We start from the raw sequence: 13,201 nt of genomic DNA, 5'->3' as shown, positions 1-13,201 counted from the left end.
TCCGAATTGCTGCCCTTTCCAAAAGACCGCAAAATGACTTCTGAAGAGGTTTTCAGTGCAAAAAAACCACACGTACCTTATAATTTTTCCACTTGGGTGGTTTCACCTTTGAACTTAGTAAATTTCAGGGTGGAGAAGCCCAGTTATGAACTCGTTCCTCCTCCTTAAAGATTTGATCTTTAAGACTCTAGCTGAGTCCAATTTCAGTGTATCTAAGCCTAGACTATCGATAAGACTCGAGAGAGACAAGATGAAATTCGAAATGAGGATTTTATTATAATTTGAATGTTATAAATACCTAAGAAACTATTATCTTTACACCATTATTGCCATAAACGTCTTAGCTTGTGTACGATTTCACGTAGCTGAAAGTGTGTTTCTCGGCTCTAGCCCCTATAGACCCCACCCAGTGGAGGCCCAGCTACTCAGTGATCTACAAAGATCAGAAGTTGCTGATCTTCTGCAGCAGAGTTTGGCGCCGCGCCTCGGGGCTAATGTTCTTGGCAATGGACTTCAGGAAGTGCTGCTCATTTACCTTCTGGAGCAAGGCGCTAACAGATGGGTTGGTTTTGCTCAGGGTTTCATAGCAGGTGAGGATTTCCAAGGCCAGAACGTACAGTGGCTCGCACACCTCCTGGCAGAGCATGGCCATGATGTGCAGAGCATGACAAAATACCTGGGTATAAAAAAACAGGACTTCCTGGGTCAGGTCCTGTTCTTGTCCTTGGGACCACGGGCCAACCGACTGTATCAGCCTAACCGAGTCCAGGAGGCTGGTCAGACTGCTGCACAGGAGTTTGACCACGTGGCTCCAGCCTTCCATAGGAAGCCAATTCCGACAACTCTGGCTGCAGAGAAACTGGAAAGTTCTCAGGAGGAGTACGGAGAGCTGGAGCTCCTGGGCCAAGGGCTTCAGGTTGAGCAGAGGAACAAACTGGATATATTCCAAGCTGTAAGGGACATGCAGGAGCTGTTTCTCCAGCAGTCTCCTGGTCAGCTGGAAAAGGCACTGCCATTCCTGCGTGCTGCACCAAGGCATGACTTGTACCAGGGCTATCAGAAAACCCTTGCTGAACAACCTGACCTCCTCGGGGTTGCCCACAGCCACCACCAAGAGGGAGAGCATCTGCTCAGAGATGCTTTTGGAGGTGCAGCAGCACTCCATCCAGGCTAGGAGCCCTGTGCCTGGCCCATACCCAGGGTGGGCCTGGGAGGTCCACTCATCCTCAGAAAGCTTACAGATCTCAAAGAGTGTAGCTGGCACCTCACATTTGAAGTGGCCCTCAAAGAATTTCTTCATTCTCAGGCCCACAGTCCAGTCTAGCTGCTCCAACTTCCGGTGAAGCCAGGACAGGGATTTGATCCAGGTGTCTGGGGAGAAGGTTTCAGCATTAGCTGATACAATCTCACAGAGGAGCTCCAGGATGTGGGTCACCAGATCCTTCCTGTCCAGAGAAAGGCGCCGCTTCTCCTTGGGGAGCTGCCAGTACTTGCCGAAGCAGTCCAGGAGCTGGCACAAGCTGAAGATGAGGGGGAACGGAGAGCAGGTCTGGAGCCAGCACTCCTCTGAGCAGGCATTTGCTTCCAGAGTCTGGATGAAGATCTTCAGACTGAGGTCCACCTCTTCCGCATCAGGCATCAAGAAAGGCAGGACGAATTCCCTCAGCACCTCATCTGGCTCAAGAAGAGCAGCGACCGGAATCCCCTGGGGCTTCACGGGACTCATCAGGCATTGCAGGAGCTCCAAAAACTGCTTTTCTTCCTTGGGTGTAGAGAACTTGGTCCACACGGTTTCTTTGAGGCATGACACCACGAAAGTGGTGGATGGATCTGGACCCTGCTCTTCCGTGAACTTGAGAGCGGGGAAGGCAGTGAGAATCTGAGCCAGGAATCTGTGGGTACCGAGATTAACCACAGCCATGCTGCACATCTTCTTCACCGTGGTCTCCGGGTGCAGTATCACCAGGCGGGCCACAGACCCTACAGCTTTAGCCAAGCCCTGTTCAGAAGTGCTCTGAGCGAGCTGGTTAAAAGTCGTATTGAGGTCTTCCTGAAACCCCTCCAAGTAAGCCAGCAACTTCTCAGAGAGGCCCCTTCGCCCCCAGAAGACCAGGACACCTGAGAGGACTTTATTTTTGTCTGGCAGGGACAGGTCTGCATAACACTCTAGGATCAAGTTGATCACTTGTTTGATCCGAGATTCAGAGATGGCTCTGTCTGTCGTGCTGACGTCTGTCACTGTCTCCAGTAGCTTTAACACCAAATCTGGCTCTCGGAAGAGGGTCTGGTTACTAACCAGGCAGGCTAGCCACTCGTCTGAGAAGGCCCACTTCTTCTCAGAAGCAAAAATGTAACACATTTCCATGTGTCGATCCATCTTCTGCTCAATAATGGCCATGGCGATCGAGGCGGTGATGTCCTTCTCCACGCCCTTGTTGAGTACCCTGTGCGTCTCCCTCAGGAAATCCCCAACGCACTCTGCCACTTCAGAGACCACCTGCCTCTCCTCCTTGGACAAGCTGGTGGTGTCCAGGTAGACCTTCAAGTTCTGGCTGAAGGAAGTCAGACTGTCACACAGCCGGTAGCTGTCATAATTTGTCCCCTGGGTACTGCTAAGCATGGCCTGCAGCTCCTCCCCCCACTCTCGAAGCAGGCTGCGCATGAACTCGAACCCGACGAAGACGGTTTCATTTGGGAGCCTGGCCAGTGAGCTCAGGTTGATGTCCCGTTCTGCCTCCTTTACCTTCTCTGCCAGTGCCTGTTGGTGATACGGGTTCTGGGTGTCCGAATTCCACACGGAGATCACCGTGGCCAGTTTGTCGAGGTACACAGCCACAGACACTTCCTGAGGGTCATCCTCCATTAGTGCAAACACAGTCAGCATGTCAGCCAAGTTGGCTAGTGTGCAGCACTTCATCCCAGGACACAGGATTCTGTTCTGAATTTGCTTCAGCCCACCGAGCAGCATGGCCAACAGGGGCATGGTGGGACACACATCTGGGTCTGACTTAAACCTCTTTGGAGGGTGGGAGAACTCATCTGAGGAGGACAAGTACTTATGGGCCATTGCCCTAAACTGGGAGAGCAGGGGGTCCTGCTGACTGCCCTTGTGCTTCATCATTTCCCACCAGACATCAAGGAAGAAGGCCACATCCTTTGAAGAAGTGTCAACGGCCATGTGCTCCAAAAAGTGTTCCAGTTCTGCACGGCAGATGGTGGTGGGGAGGGCCATCAGGAGCTGGATAAAGAGTCCAGAAGCTTCCAGGGACTTGAGCAGCTCAAAAAGGACTGTGTGATTAATGGTAGGGATCATGTTGCCTACTGAGAAGAACACATCTTCCTGCCACCGAGTTTCAGTGTCAGAAGGGGTGACGGGGAAGGGCTGAAGAACCTTGGCCCAGATGATAACCAGAGCTTTCCTCCTCCAGGCCAGGGGCTGGGAGCACGCCGTGGCAGAGATCTCCCGCAAGGCCTCCACGATGGGCCGCCCAACGTGCTCCCAGTCAGACTTTGTCAATTCTGCCAGCGCTTTGGGACGGAAGAGCTGCTCGGCCAGCAAAAAGCCCCCATGCAAAATAGCCATTTCTTCACAGATATTCAAGGGTCCTGCAGAGAGAAGCTGAGTGAGATAGAGTGTGGGGGAAATTTTCAAAATTTTCTCCACAGCAGTTAGTAAGCTGGCTGTCACGATCGAGGTTAGAGATGAATTCTAAACAGGCTCAGTGGGAAAGAGGGAAGAAAGTGGTGGTTCCAGGAGCCCCTGCAGAGCCAGAGTCAAAAGGAATCACCTGAGGAATAAAAAATGACCCCCAAACTCTCTAGGTGGAAACTGGAAAGACAACAGACACCACTGGAAACCAGGAACACAGGAAACTCAGATAGGTTTGAAGGGAACACTGTTAAGTTTTGGTTATTTGGAGTTGGAGGTATAACAGTAAGGGAGAGATGCCCTCCACCAGTGGAAATGCATGGTTGAAGCTCAGGAGGAAAGCCAGAGGGGATCAATGGAACCAATGAAGAGAATGAGATCCCTGTAGGAAAAGCTGGACTACAGATGCTAGGACCCCCACCCCCACCCCCCGCCAAGCAAAAGACAGACGGGCCAGTAGAGGGTGTGGGGAAGAAGGGTTTAGAGAGAGAACACAAGGACAGTATCAGATTATAGGGGCCACCAGATACATGTTGCAAGACATGAAACTGAACTGTGTGCACAGAAGCAATCAGACAAACCCTAGCCCCCCACCTTGTCTCTTACAGCCTTGTCCCGCAAACAGCTTTCAACTGTCCTGCCTTCCAGGGAAACAATTCACCCCATGGCTTCTTCTATCGAAAACACTCATGTCCCTGGTCCTCTGGTAGAAACCAAGTGATACACCGAAAAAAGAATGCACTACATTAAGAAAGAAAAGTCCTTCCTTCAGTGAGCCATGAACTCAGAGACTTATCGAGGAAGGTCTTGGGATTTTTAATCAGACGTGAGATTAGCTCAGCATTTAAAAGCAGCGTGATCGTGGACAGATGACTTCTCTGAGCCTCCCTTCTGCATATGTGGGGATAATACAAACTTCATGTGATGACTATGAGGATCAAATGATACATCCTAGTCAAGCCCTTGGCACTGGGTTAGTGCTGTTAGCTCCTGACACCTTCTAGGGATGGTGAGTGTTAAATAAGACACAGCTACACTACAAATCAGGATACAAAGAACCTGATGAAGTGCTCAATAAATGCTGAGCACTAAGATTTCCCCTAAATCTTTCGTGCTGACAGGATCAGAATTTGTCACCCTTCTTGTCCTCCCTGAACTCAGAAACATGAAAAGACATACATCTTCCTCAGAGGTGATTCCACTCGTCCAGAAACTATATCAGAGCACAAACACTGCACACCATTCCATATTCCTGACTCCTCTCAGTCTACCATATCCCCAAGAACCCATCTTCCCAGGCCAAGAGCCAACACAGAGACCCCTGATTCTAGCAGGTTAAAAAATACCCTGCTCCTTCGACCATGTATGGGAACAGCAAAAGGCCAAGGATCAGCGCTTCTATGCAGCCCAGTGGTGAAGGCCACCAATCCACCTTGGTTCCCAGTGGCCAAGGCTGCCTTCCAAGGAGGGTTAGGGTGCTGAAGGCGCCTGCGGGTTGTGGACCTCCTTTCCGGCTCAGGCTACTCTCCAGGGCACCAAAATAGGTTCCTCATGACTGTGAATTTAATTTTATTGTGCTGTCAGCTCAGCTGAGATGTCTGGCCCCCAATAACTACTTTCCAGAAACACTAAGTAAATACATGTGCCACCTACAGGAATAAGCCCCAGGAGCATTTATTAGCAGCCAGAAAACTCCCCAAGAGTTTTATCACTACTGGTTAACCAGTGCTTGTGAGTGCCCACTCCTTGATACTGACTCGCTCTGGGCCAGGCACTGTACATGGTGGCATGCATGTAAGATCTCTCTAAATCTTCAAACCGACCTTTTGAGGACTCTATTTTTCCTGGACTCTATTTTTGAGGACACTTTTTTATAGAAGAGAACACTGGGACTCAGAAACAAGTTGCTCAGGATGTTGCAAGTACAAAGGTGTTGGGCACAAATCACCCCACAGGTGTAGGGCTCCAAACTCTTCTTTCCAGTCCACTGCTGAAGAGCTGGCTGGGGCCAGGGACCAGAGCTTTTCTCCACAGCCTAGTATTACTGGCACACCTTGGGGTGCCTGACTCCAGCTCTCCCAGAGCAGGCTCCTGGTCTTAGCCTCTCAGGAGCCTGTCCAGAAGAGTAAAGAGGCTGGGCAAGAAGCCACCGATTTATACCAGCTCCTCCCTCCCTCCCTTCTTCCAAACTTTGCCTCTGAGGATTCTGAAGAAGGTGCACGTGCCATCTTAGCTGCCACAACAGCTCCCCACAACCGCTAGTCTGATGAATGTTAGCTGCCTGCATGGCACTGAACAGGGCACTGTATACACGTGATCTCAATGAAACTGCGCCAAACTCTGAAGTGACTACATTATCATATCCGTTTTATCAATGAGCCTAAGTCGTTTGCTCAAGAACTTATCAGACATTCAACAAATGAGACTGTCAGGCATCCGGGATTCCTCCGAGCATCCTCTAAGCCCGGCATTATCTAAAAGCACGTGCACGAACCCTCTGCACTGTCAGGAAATCAAACTTCTCACCCGTTTGGCCCTTCACGTGGAAAAGGGCCGAGGGGGCAAGAGACAAGCCAAGGAGCAGTGGGGTCGAGGCTAGACTCGGGGCTCACGACCTCTGGTCTCCAAAGATATCCCAACTCCAAAACCCCTCCCCCCACCCAAAGATTTCCCTTAGCCCAGGCCTCAGCAACGCCCTGGTCTCCCTTTGCGGGACCCAGCTCAGGTGGGCTCGGGAAGGGAAACCCCGACACCCACCTAGGTCCATGGCGGCGTCGCAGGCAGCAGCGCGGACCGCCCCTCCCCCGCACGGCGGCGAGTACTGAGCAAACACTACGGCACAATGGGCGGTCCCAGGCGGACGGGACAATAGGCCGCGCCTCAGTCCCCGGCCCCAGTCTCAGCTCCGGCTCCGCGCGGTTCAGCAGCCGGCTGCCTCCGCTCCGCGCGCACGCGCGGTCCTCACCTACGAACCCGCCGCGTCGAGGCCTCCAAACCCACAGCGCCTCCTATCGGCCCTAGGTCTGCAATCCGCCAACAGGCTAGTACTGCCTTCGCCCTCTGGCCGCTGCGGGCTCCTCCCCTCCCCCTCCACGGACCTCGACCTTGGCCCCTCCGCCCGGCCCTCTCCATTTCCGCTCAGTCACCCCTCTTCAGTCTCCTGTCCAGCCTTGCTTCTGGACCCCAGTGGGTCCCTGACCCCCCATTCTGTGCCACCCATTAACTCCACTGTGCCCCTCTGTAATGACAGGCTTCCTCCCCGCAGCGGGCATCCCAGTCTCACCCAGACCACTGAGCACCACAGCCCCTTAATCGCCCTCAGGGCTCCGCCTTTAGACCACAGCTGTAGCACCTCCCTAATTTTCTGTTATCGGCGGGTACCTTTGAAATGTTAATGGTTGTCCTCGCCAGGAAATGCACTGTGCGAGCCAGAGCCAACCACTGTTGGGGGAGATCCAATCTAGTGGGCCCCAGTTTGCAATGTGTACTTTATAAAAACATTTGATTTCTCACTGAGAACACACAAAAATCCCGTGTTCTTCCGACATATTACCCTGTCTCCTTTTCTCCCTTTCCCTTCTACCCAGACTTAATCACCAGTCTCCAGAGTTCTCTAACTCACCACCCTCCAGCTTCTAGCGCCAGGTATCACTAGAAGAGACAGAAGGTCCCAGCCTCAGTTTCCGCAATGGGCCAAGTGGAGTTTGAGCTGGCCTGTGCTGCTATAAAGCAGTTGAAGGGACCTGTGAGTGATCAGGAGAAGCTGTTGGTGTATAGCTTCTACAAACAAGCCACAAAGGGCGACTGCAACATCCCTGCCCCGCCTGCTACAGATGTGAAAGCCAAGGCCAAGTGGGAGGCATGGAACAAGAAAAAAGGGATGTCCAAGATGGACGCCATGAGGGTCTACATTGCTAAAGTGGAAGAACTGAAGAAAAAGGAGACTTGTTAACGGGGACAAAATGTCAAACAGGATGAAATACAATAGCATGGCTCCTCTGGTAGGGAAGTGAAATGGGCTTCGTAAAAGACCTTGCTGGCTGAAATGTCTGGAAACCGTAGCGACCACTGCTGAGACATCAATAAATTACTTTAACTGCATGAAAGTGTGTGTCTGCTGTTGGAAAAGCAAACTCAAAGTGACTGTGAGAGTCCTGGGGAGCTGTATTTTTATACACTTGATAAATGTATACAAAGCATCTCTCCTCTGGGGAAAGTTCCAACTGGCTTTCGGTATGATTCCGTGTTCCCAGCCTTCCTGTTCGCAGATCATATGCAGATATTTGGCTGGAGTAGAGAGGAGGGGAGAGACTCATGCTAGGAAAATGCCCAAGGTTTGAGGTCAGTGAAGAGGCTGCGCTTCTGGGGGGGGGGGGCGGGGAGGAGAGCAGGCTGAGGCCCCTCATCTCCTCAGGGGCTTCCATTCACCACTAACCCAGCATTGGGGAGGGGAAAAGGGCTCTGTCTTCCAAAAAGATGAAGTCAAGCCCTACTACCAAAAGCACCTACTGGAACACAGGCCTGATGAAGTTCATGTTTTGAGTGATGAAGTCACTTTTAATGAGGTAATTGATGCATCACAATGTTAGGGAAACCCCTCCCTCTGCCCCTACCCCTGGGGGTCTTGTTACTTTATGGTTCTTTTTGCCCACCACTGTGTTAAGGACTCTGGCTCTCAATGCCAGTTTGGTTAAAAAAAAAAAAAGGAAAGGAACTATTTATTCAAATGTTATACAGGTTAAGAGTAATGGCAGAATGTCACAGTTAAATCCTTAAGTTCCTTTAACACCCCCCCACCACCACCACACACACACACACACACACAGTCTTGAATCCCCTTTCCAAACCAGGCCAGTCAAGGGTACCATAGCTCAGGAAAAGAAACAGAAAACAGCGTGGCAAAAACCCCAGCATGGCTGCTGCCCTTGGATTTAAATCCCTGTGCACATCTTCCTACATTTCCAACTCCTCCCACACTGGTTTACACCGGCCAGCAGTCTGGCCTCTTCTGCCTTTCTCAGCTGCCGATGGTTATTCGGGCGCAAGCCTGGCCCCGTGAGCTAGCAACCGCCTCCAAGCCTCTTTGGCCGGTGCAGGAAGCCCCTCAGGCTACATTGCATCACGGGTTAGAGTCTGGCCCCTTTCTCTGGCTCCAAGGGCAGGCACGGCTTTTTAATGTTAGTAAAACATTGGCCAAGTCCTTCAGATATGCAAAGTAGCTGGCCCTGCTGTGCTTGTCTCATCCCCCAAGTGATAGCAATGGGGAGGTTTGGGAATTTGGGGGGACCTGCAGCTCAGCACCTCATTACAACACAGCAGTGGATAAACACTGGAGCTGATGGTTTCAAAATCCCACCTCTGAAACTCTCATCTAAGGCCCGGCAACCAAAATTTTCTTGGGACTACTGCATAGCTAACCCTGGTTTCTACCTGGGGGTGTTTGTGGGACAGTAGGTATGTGCACGTATGTGGGGTTCAGTTTAGGAGCACAACAAACCCTGACCCATGCAAGGGCAAGTGTCTGAGCTTGGCTTCTACCCCTTAGTTAGTACTGACTGTCATGTGGGTAGCAACTCAGTACTGACTGTCACTAAGTGACATTAGCAGAGACATTTCAAAGCAACAGGTCTGCGGTGGCATGGAACGTCCCCATACTTTCCCTCAATTAAAAACTGTTTGTGTAAATCATGACATCAGGTTCGCTCCAGCTCATGAAGGACCATTAAACAACAAAAGCAACAACCATAAAGACTTCAGAGAAAAGTCTTTCCTTCAGAGGAAGGAAAGTCAAAGACTTTTCCTTTGACTAAAGGAAAGACTTTCCTGTGAAGTCTTTATGGTTGTTCCTCAACCAAACCTTTATGGTTGTTGCTCAAGCAAACCTCACCAGGTATCTTTGAGATCTTTTGTTAACATATTTGTAGGAAGTTGCTGTAGACTGAGCACATTACTTAAGAATGAAATATACCCAGGACACACAGTGACTGAAGAACTATTTCCTAGAACAATAAACTGGGCAAGGGCCACACAGTACAAAAGTTGTATTGTTCTCTCTTCTTTCAAGGGTACACATTTTGATGCTTTTAAAACCATGACTTGCATTAAATGTGCATAGTAATAATAGTCCTGACAGATGTGGCTCAGTGGATTGAGTGCCAGCCTGTGAATCAAAGGGTTGCGGGTTTGATTAACGGTCAGGGCACAGCTGCAGGCGGGGTTCCCAGTAGGAGGCGAACTAGAGGCAACCACACGTTGATGTTTCTCTCCCCCTTTTCCTCCCTCCCTTCCTTCTCTTTAAAATAAATAAAATCTCAAAGAAAGTTAAAAAATAGTAATAATAATGGGACATTCTGTAAATCACTGTAAAACCCGATAAAGTAAACCTATTATGTACCATAATTAGGACTGCAGAAAGCAACTGTAAGCAATTATTTTTTCTCATTTTAACTGTTGTTCAAGCACAGTTTTCTGTCTTTTACTCTCATCCCAGCCCACCGCCCCAGCCCTCCCCACCTCCCTCCCATCTCCATGCCCTCCCTAGTTTTTGTCCATGTATCCTTTATACTTGTTCCTGATACAGTATTTTTAATATATTTTATTGATTATGCTATTACAGTTGTCCCATTTCCCCCCTTCATTCCCCTCCACCCTGAATACTCCCTCCCCCACATTCCCCTCCTTTAGTTCATGTCCATGTGTCATAAGTTCTTTAGCTTCTACATTTCCCATATTCTTGCCCTTCCCCTATTTTCTCCCCACCGTCTATGCTACTACTTATTCTCTGTACCTTCTCCCCCTTCTCCTCCTCCCACTCCCCCGTTTCTAACCCTCCATGTGATCTCCATTTCTGTGGCTCTGCTCCTGATCTAGCTATCTGCTTAGTTTGCTTTTGTTTTAGGTGTGGTTGTTAATAACTGTGAGTTTGCTGTCCTTTCACTGTTCCTATTTTTTATCTTCTTTTTCTTAGATAAATCCCTTTAACATTTCATATAATAAGGGCTTGGTGATGATGAACCTTGAACTTGACCTTATCTGAGAAGCACTTTATCTGCCCTTCCATTCTAAATGAAAGCTTTGCTGGATAGAACACTCTTGGATGTAGGTCCTTGCCTTTCATGACTTGGAATACTTCTTTCCAGCCCCTTTTTGCCTGTAAGGTCCGGAAAATCAGACTGATTTTTGAGAAATCAGCTGACAGTTTGATGGGAACTCCTTTGTAGGTGACTGTCCCCTTATCTCTTGCTGCTTCTAGAATTCTCTCCTTCATAATTACACAATGTAATTATGATGTGTCTTGGTGTGTTCCTCCTTGGGTCCACCTTCTTTGGGATTCTCTGAGCTTCCTGGATTTCCTGGAAGTCTATTTCCTTTGCCAGATTGGGGAAGTTCTCCATTATTATTTGTTCAAATAACTTTTCCACTTGTTGCTGTTCCTCTTCCCCTTCTGGTACCCCTTTAATTCAGATTTTGGAATGTTTAAAGATGTCCTGGAGGTTCCTAAGCCTCTCCTCACTTTTTCGAATTCTTGTTTCTTTATTATTTTGTTTTGTTGTTTCTTTCTTCCTTCTGGTCCACTCCATTGATTTGAGTCCCAGTTTCCTTTCCATCACTATTGGTTTCCTGTGCATTTTGCTTCATTTCAGTTAGTTTAGCCTTCATTTGTTCATCCAATTTGTGACTAAAATCAACCAGTTCTGTGAGCATCCTGATCACCAGTGTTTGGAACTGTGCATCTGATAGGTTGGCTCTCTAGGTCACTTAAAAGTATTGGTTCTGGGGATTTGAGCTGTTCTGCTTGAGCCATAAATGTTTTGGTCTGTTTGCGCCTGTTATGTATGAGAAGTGGAGGCTTATGTGTTCACCGGGGCCGGGTGACCCAGTCGCTGGGTTGTGACTGGGGGTGGGGCAGAGAGGGAGTAATAGCACTTTCTCTGCTCTCTTAGATTTTGGCCCCTCTGCTGCTTCCCACAAGCAAATTGGGCCCTTCTGGTGCTGGTTCCTGGGTGGGTGGGCTTGTGTATGTTCTAGGACCCTGCGGGTCCCTCCAACAAACTCTCCTGTGAGGCTGGGAGCCTCTCCCGGCACCTCAACTCCTGAACGTTTTTTCAGTCGGTGCTTTTAGGCTTTATTTCCTGTCGCTGGGGCCCTGGGTTGCACAGTCTTTCTCACTGCCTGTTTTTTAAACCTGCCTGCTTTATCTGCACGCAAATGTGTGTCCTTGGTCAGCCAGCAGCCTTGTGAGCCTTACTGGGTTTTTGTCCCATGCTTGCCTGGGTCTGTGAACCACCGCCTCCTCCTGCCGTGACCCCTTTCCCCCGGCCGCCAACTCCACCCCTCTTACTGGTCTGGATGACTGGTTTGTTGTTGTTGGACTTTGGTACAGTTCACTTTTCTGTTTTGGTTGTGTTTTTGTTTCTAAATCTTTGTTGTCCTTAAATTTGGTTGGGTGAGGAAGTACAGTGTTTCCACCTATGCCTCCATCTTGGCCAGAAGTCCCTGATACATTACTTTAAAAAAAAAAATATTTTATTTATTCATTTTTAGAGAGAGGGAAAGGGAAGAAGAAAGAGTGGGAGAGAAACATCAATGTGTGGTTGCCTCTCATGTGTCCCCTACTGGAGACCTGGCCTGCAACCCAGGCATGTGTCCTGACTAGGAATTGAACTGGTGACCCTTTGCTTCACAGGCCCGCGCTCAATCCACTGAGCTACACCAGTCAGGGCCTGATACATTACTTTTTAAAGCAAGGTATAATGTACATAGTGTGCTAAACTTAGTGCAGGAAAGGGAGAAAATATGAATAGATATATATAATACTTAAAAAGTTGGAGGCACGGGAGTGGGACTGATGGGTCAGGTAGGAGCAAGACTTTCTAGTGCACACCTTTTACAGTTTTGGTTTTTGAACCACTGACTCTGTTAACTTCCAAAGAGGTCTGAAGCAAGGGCACTTCCTCATTGAATGCTGAAGCCAGAGCCAGAGTAAACTTCCTATAGAGTAAAAGTAATAAACCTTAGACCAAACTGGAATCTCCCTCTAACTCTTACCTCATGCTGGTCTCCTGTTGGGCAAGGTGGAACCCTTCTAACAACTCCGCCAGACCACAAGGGCGCTGTGTGGGGAGGGGAGGTGGGCAGAGCCGTGTAAAGGCAAAGCGAACGTCTGTGGCTTTGCCAGTTCTACTAGGATGCAGGTGACGGGGGATTTCGTACTAACTTTCCGGGCTGATCTAGACCTCTTGCAACACAGCCATTGTCAACCTTTCTGGATTTATACCCATGGTGTATTTGAACTTATCTGGGGCTCTACACCAGTCAAGTGAAAAAACAAAACGACTACTGTGAAAACAACATAAATCTAGAGAAACGGAAGAACTCTCCAACTCCATCTTGGGCTGGGGCAGAGCCGTGTTTCTTACCCCTTTGTTTTCCGGTTGAGAACACCATCTCCAGGGGTAGGAAGGTAATCACAACCTTTGGTTGAAAATTACTAGCTGCAATGTGTGGAGGAAAATGTTTAAATTCCTCGATAGAAGGCCAAAGTTGGACACT

The 13,201-nt window shown here is 49.2% G+C and overlaps 2 protein-coding genes across 2 annotated transcripts; one reads left to right on the top strand and one right to left on the bottom strand.

The window, feature by feature from the left end:
* Window positions 1–251: 251 nt before the first annotated feature.
* GEMIN4 (gem nuclear organelle associated protein 4) lies at window positions 252–6,554 on the bottom strand. The gene is made up of 2 exons (XM_037069756.1): window positions 6,407–6,554; window positions 252–3,606 (listed from the first exon to the last, which is right to left on the bottom strand). Exons 1-2 carry the CDS (start codon window positions 6,414–6,416, stop codon window positions 443–445), a joined length of 3,174 nt encoding a protein of 1,057 aa, XP_036925651.1. The 5' UTR covers window positions 6,417–6,554; the 3' UTR covers window positions 252–442.
* Window positions 6,555–6,557: 3 nt separating this feature from the next.
* On the top strand, window positions 6,558–7,750 carry LOC119003426 (diazepam-binding inhibitor-like 5). The gene is made up of 2 exons (XM_037069761.1): window positions 6,558–6,670; window positions 7,237–7,750. Exon 2 carries the CDS (start codon window positions 7,338–7,340, stop codon window positions 7,599–7,601), a length of 264 nt encoding a protein of 87 aa, XP_036925656.1. The 5' UTR covers window positions 6,558–6,670; window positions 7,237–7,337; the 3' UTR covers window positions 7,602–7,750.
* Window positions 7,751–13,201: the final 5,451 nt, after the last annotated feature.

This window comes from Sturnira hondurensis, unplaced genomic scaffold (assembly GCF_014824575.4).
Source record: "Sturnira hondurensis isolate 20B ecotype Veracruz unplaced genomic scaffold, ASM1482457v3 Scaffold0018728, whole genome shotgun sequence".
NCBI classification, from domain to species: domain Eukaryota; kingdom Metazoa; phylum Chordata; class Mammalia; order Chiroptera; family Phyllostomidae; genus Sturnira; species Sturnira hondurensis.
Note: the sequence above shows the minus strand (reverse complement) of the source record. Positions and strands in the feature narration are given on the sequence as shown.

Coding starts and splice junctions, on each gene's coding strand:
- LOC119003426 (XM_037069761.1), top strand. CDS start 7,338: ATGGGCCAAGTGGAGTTTGAGCTGGCCTGTGCTGCTATAAAGCAGTTG.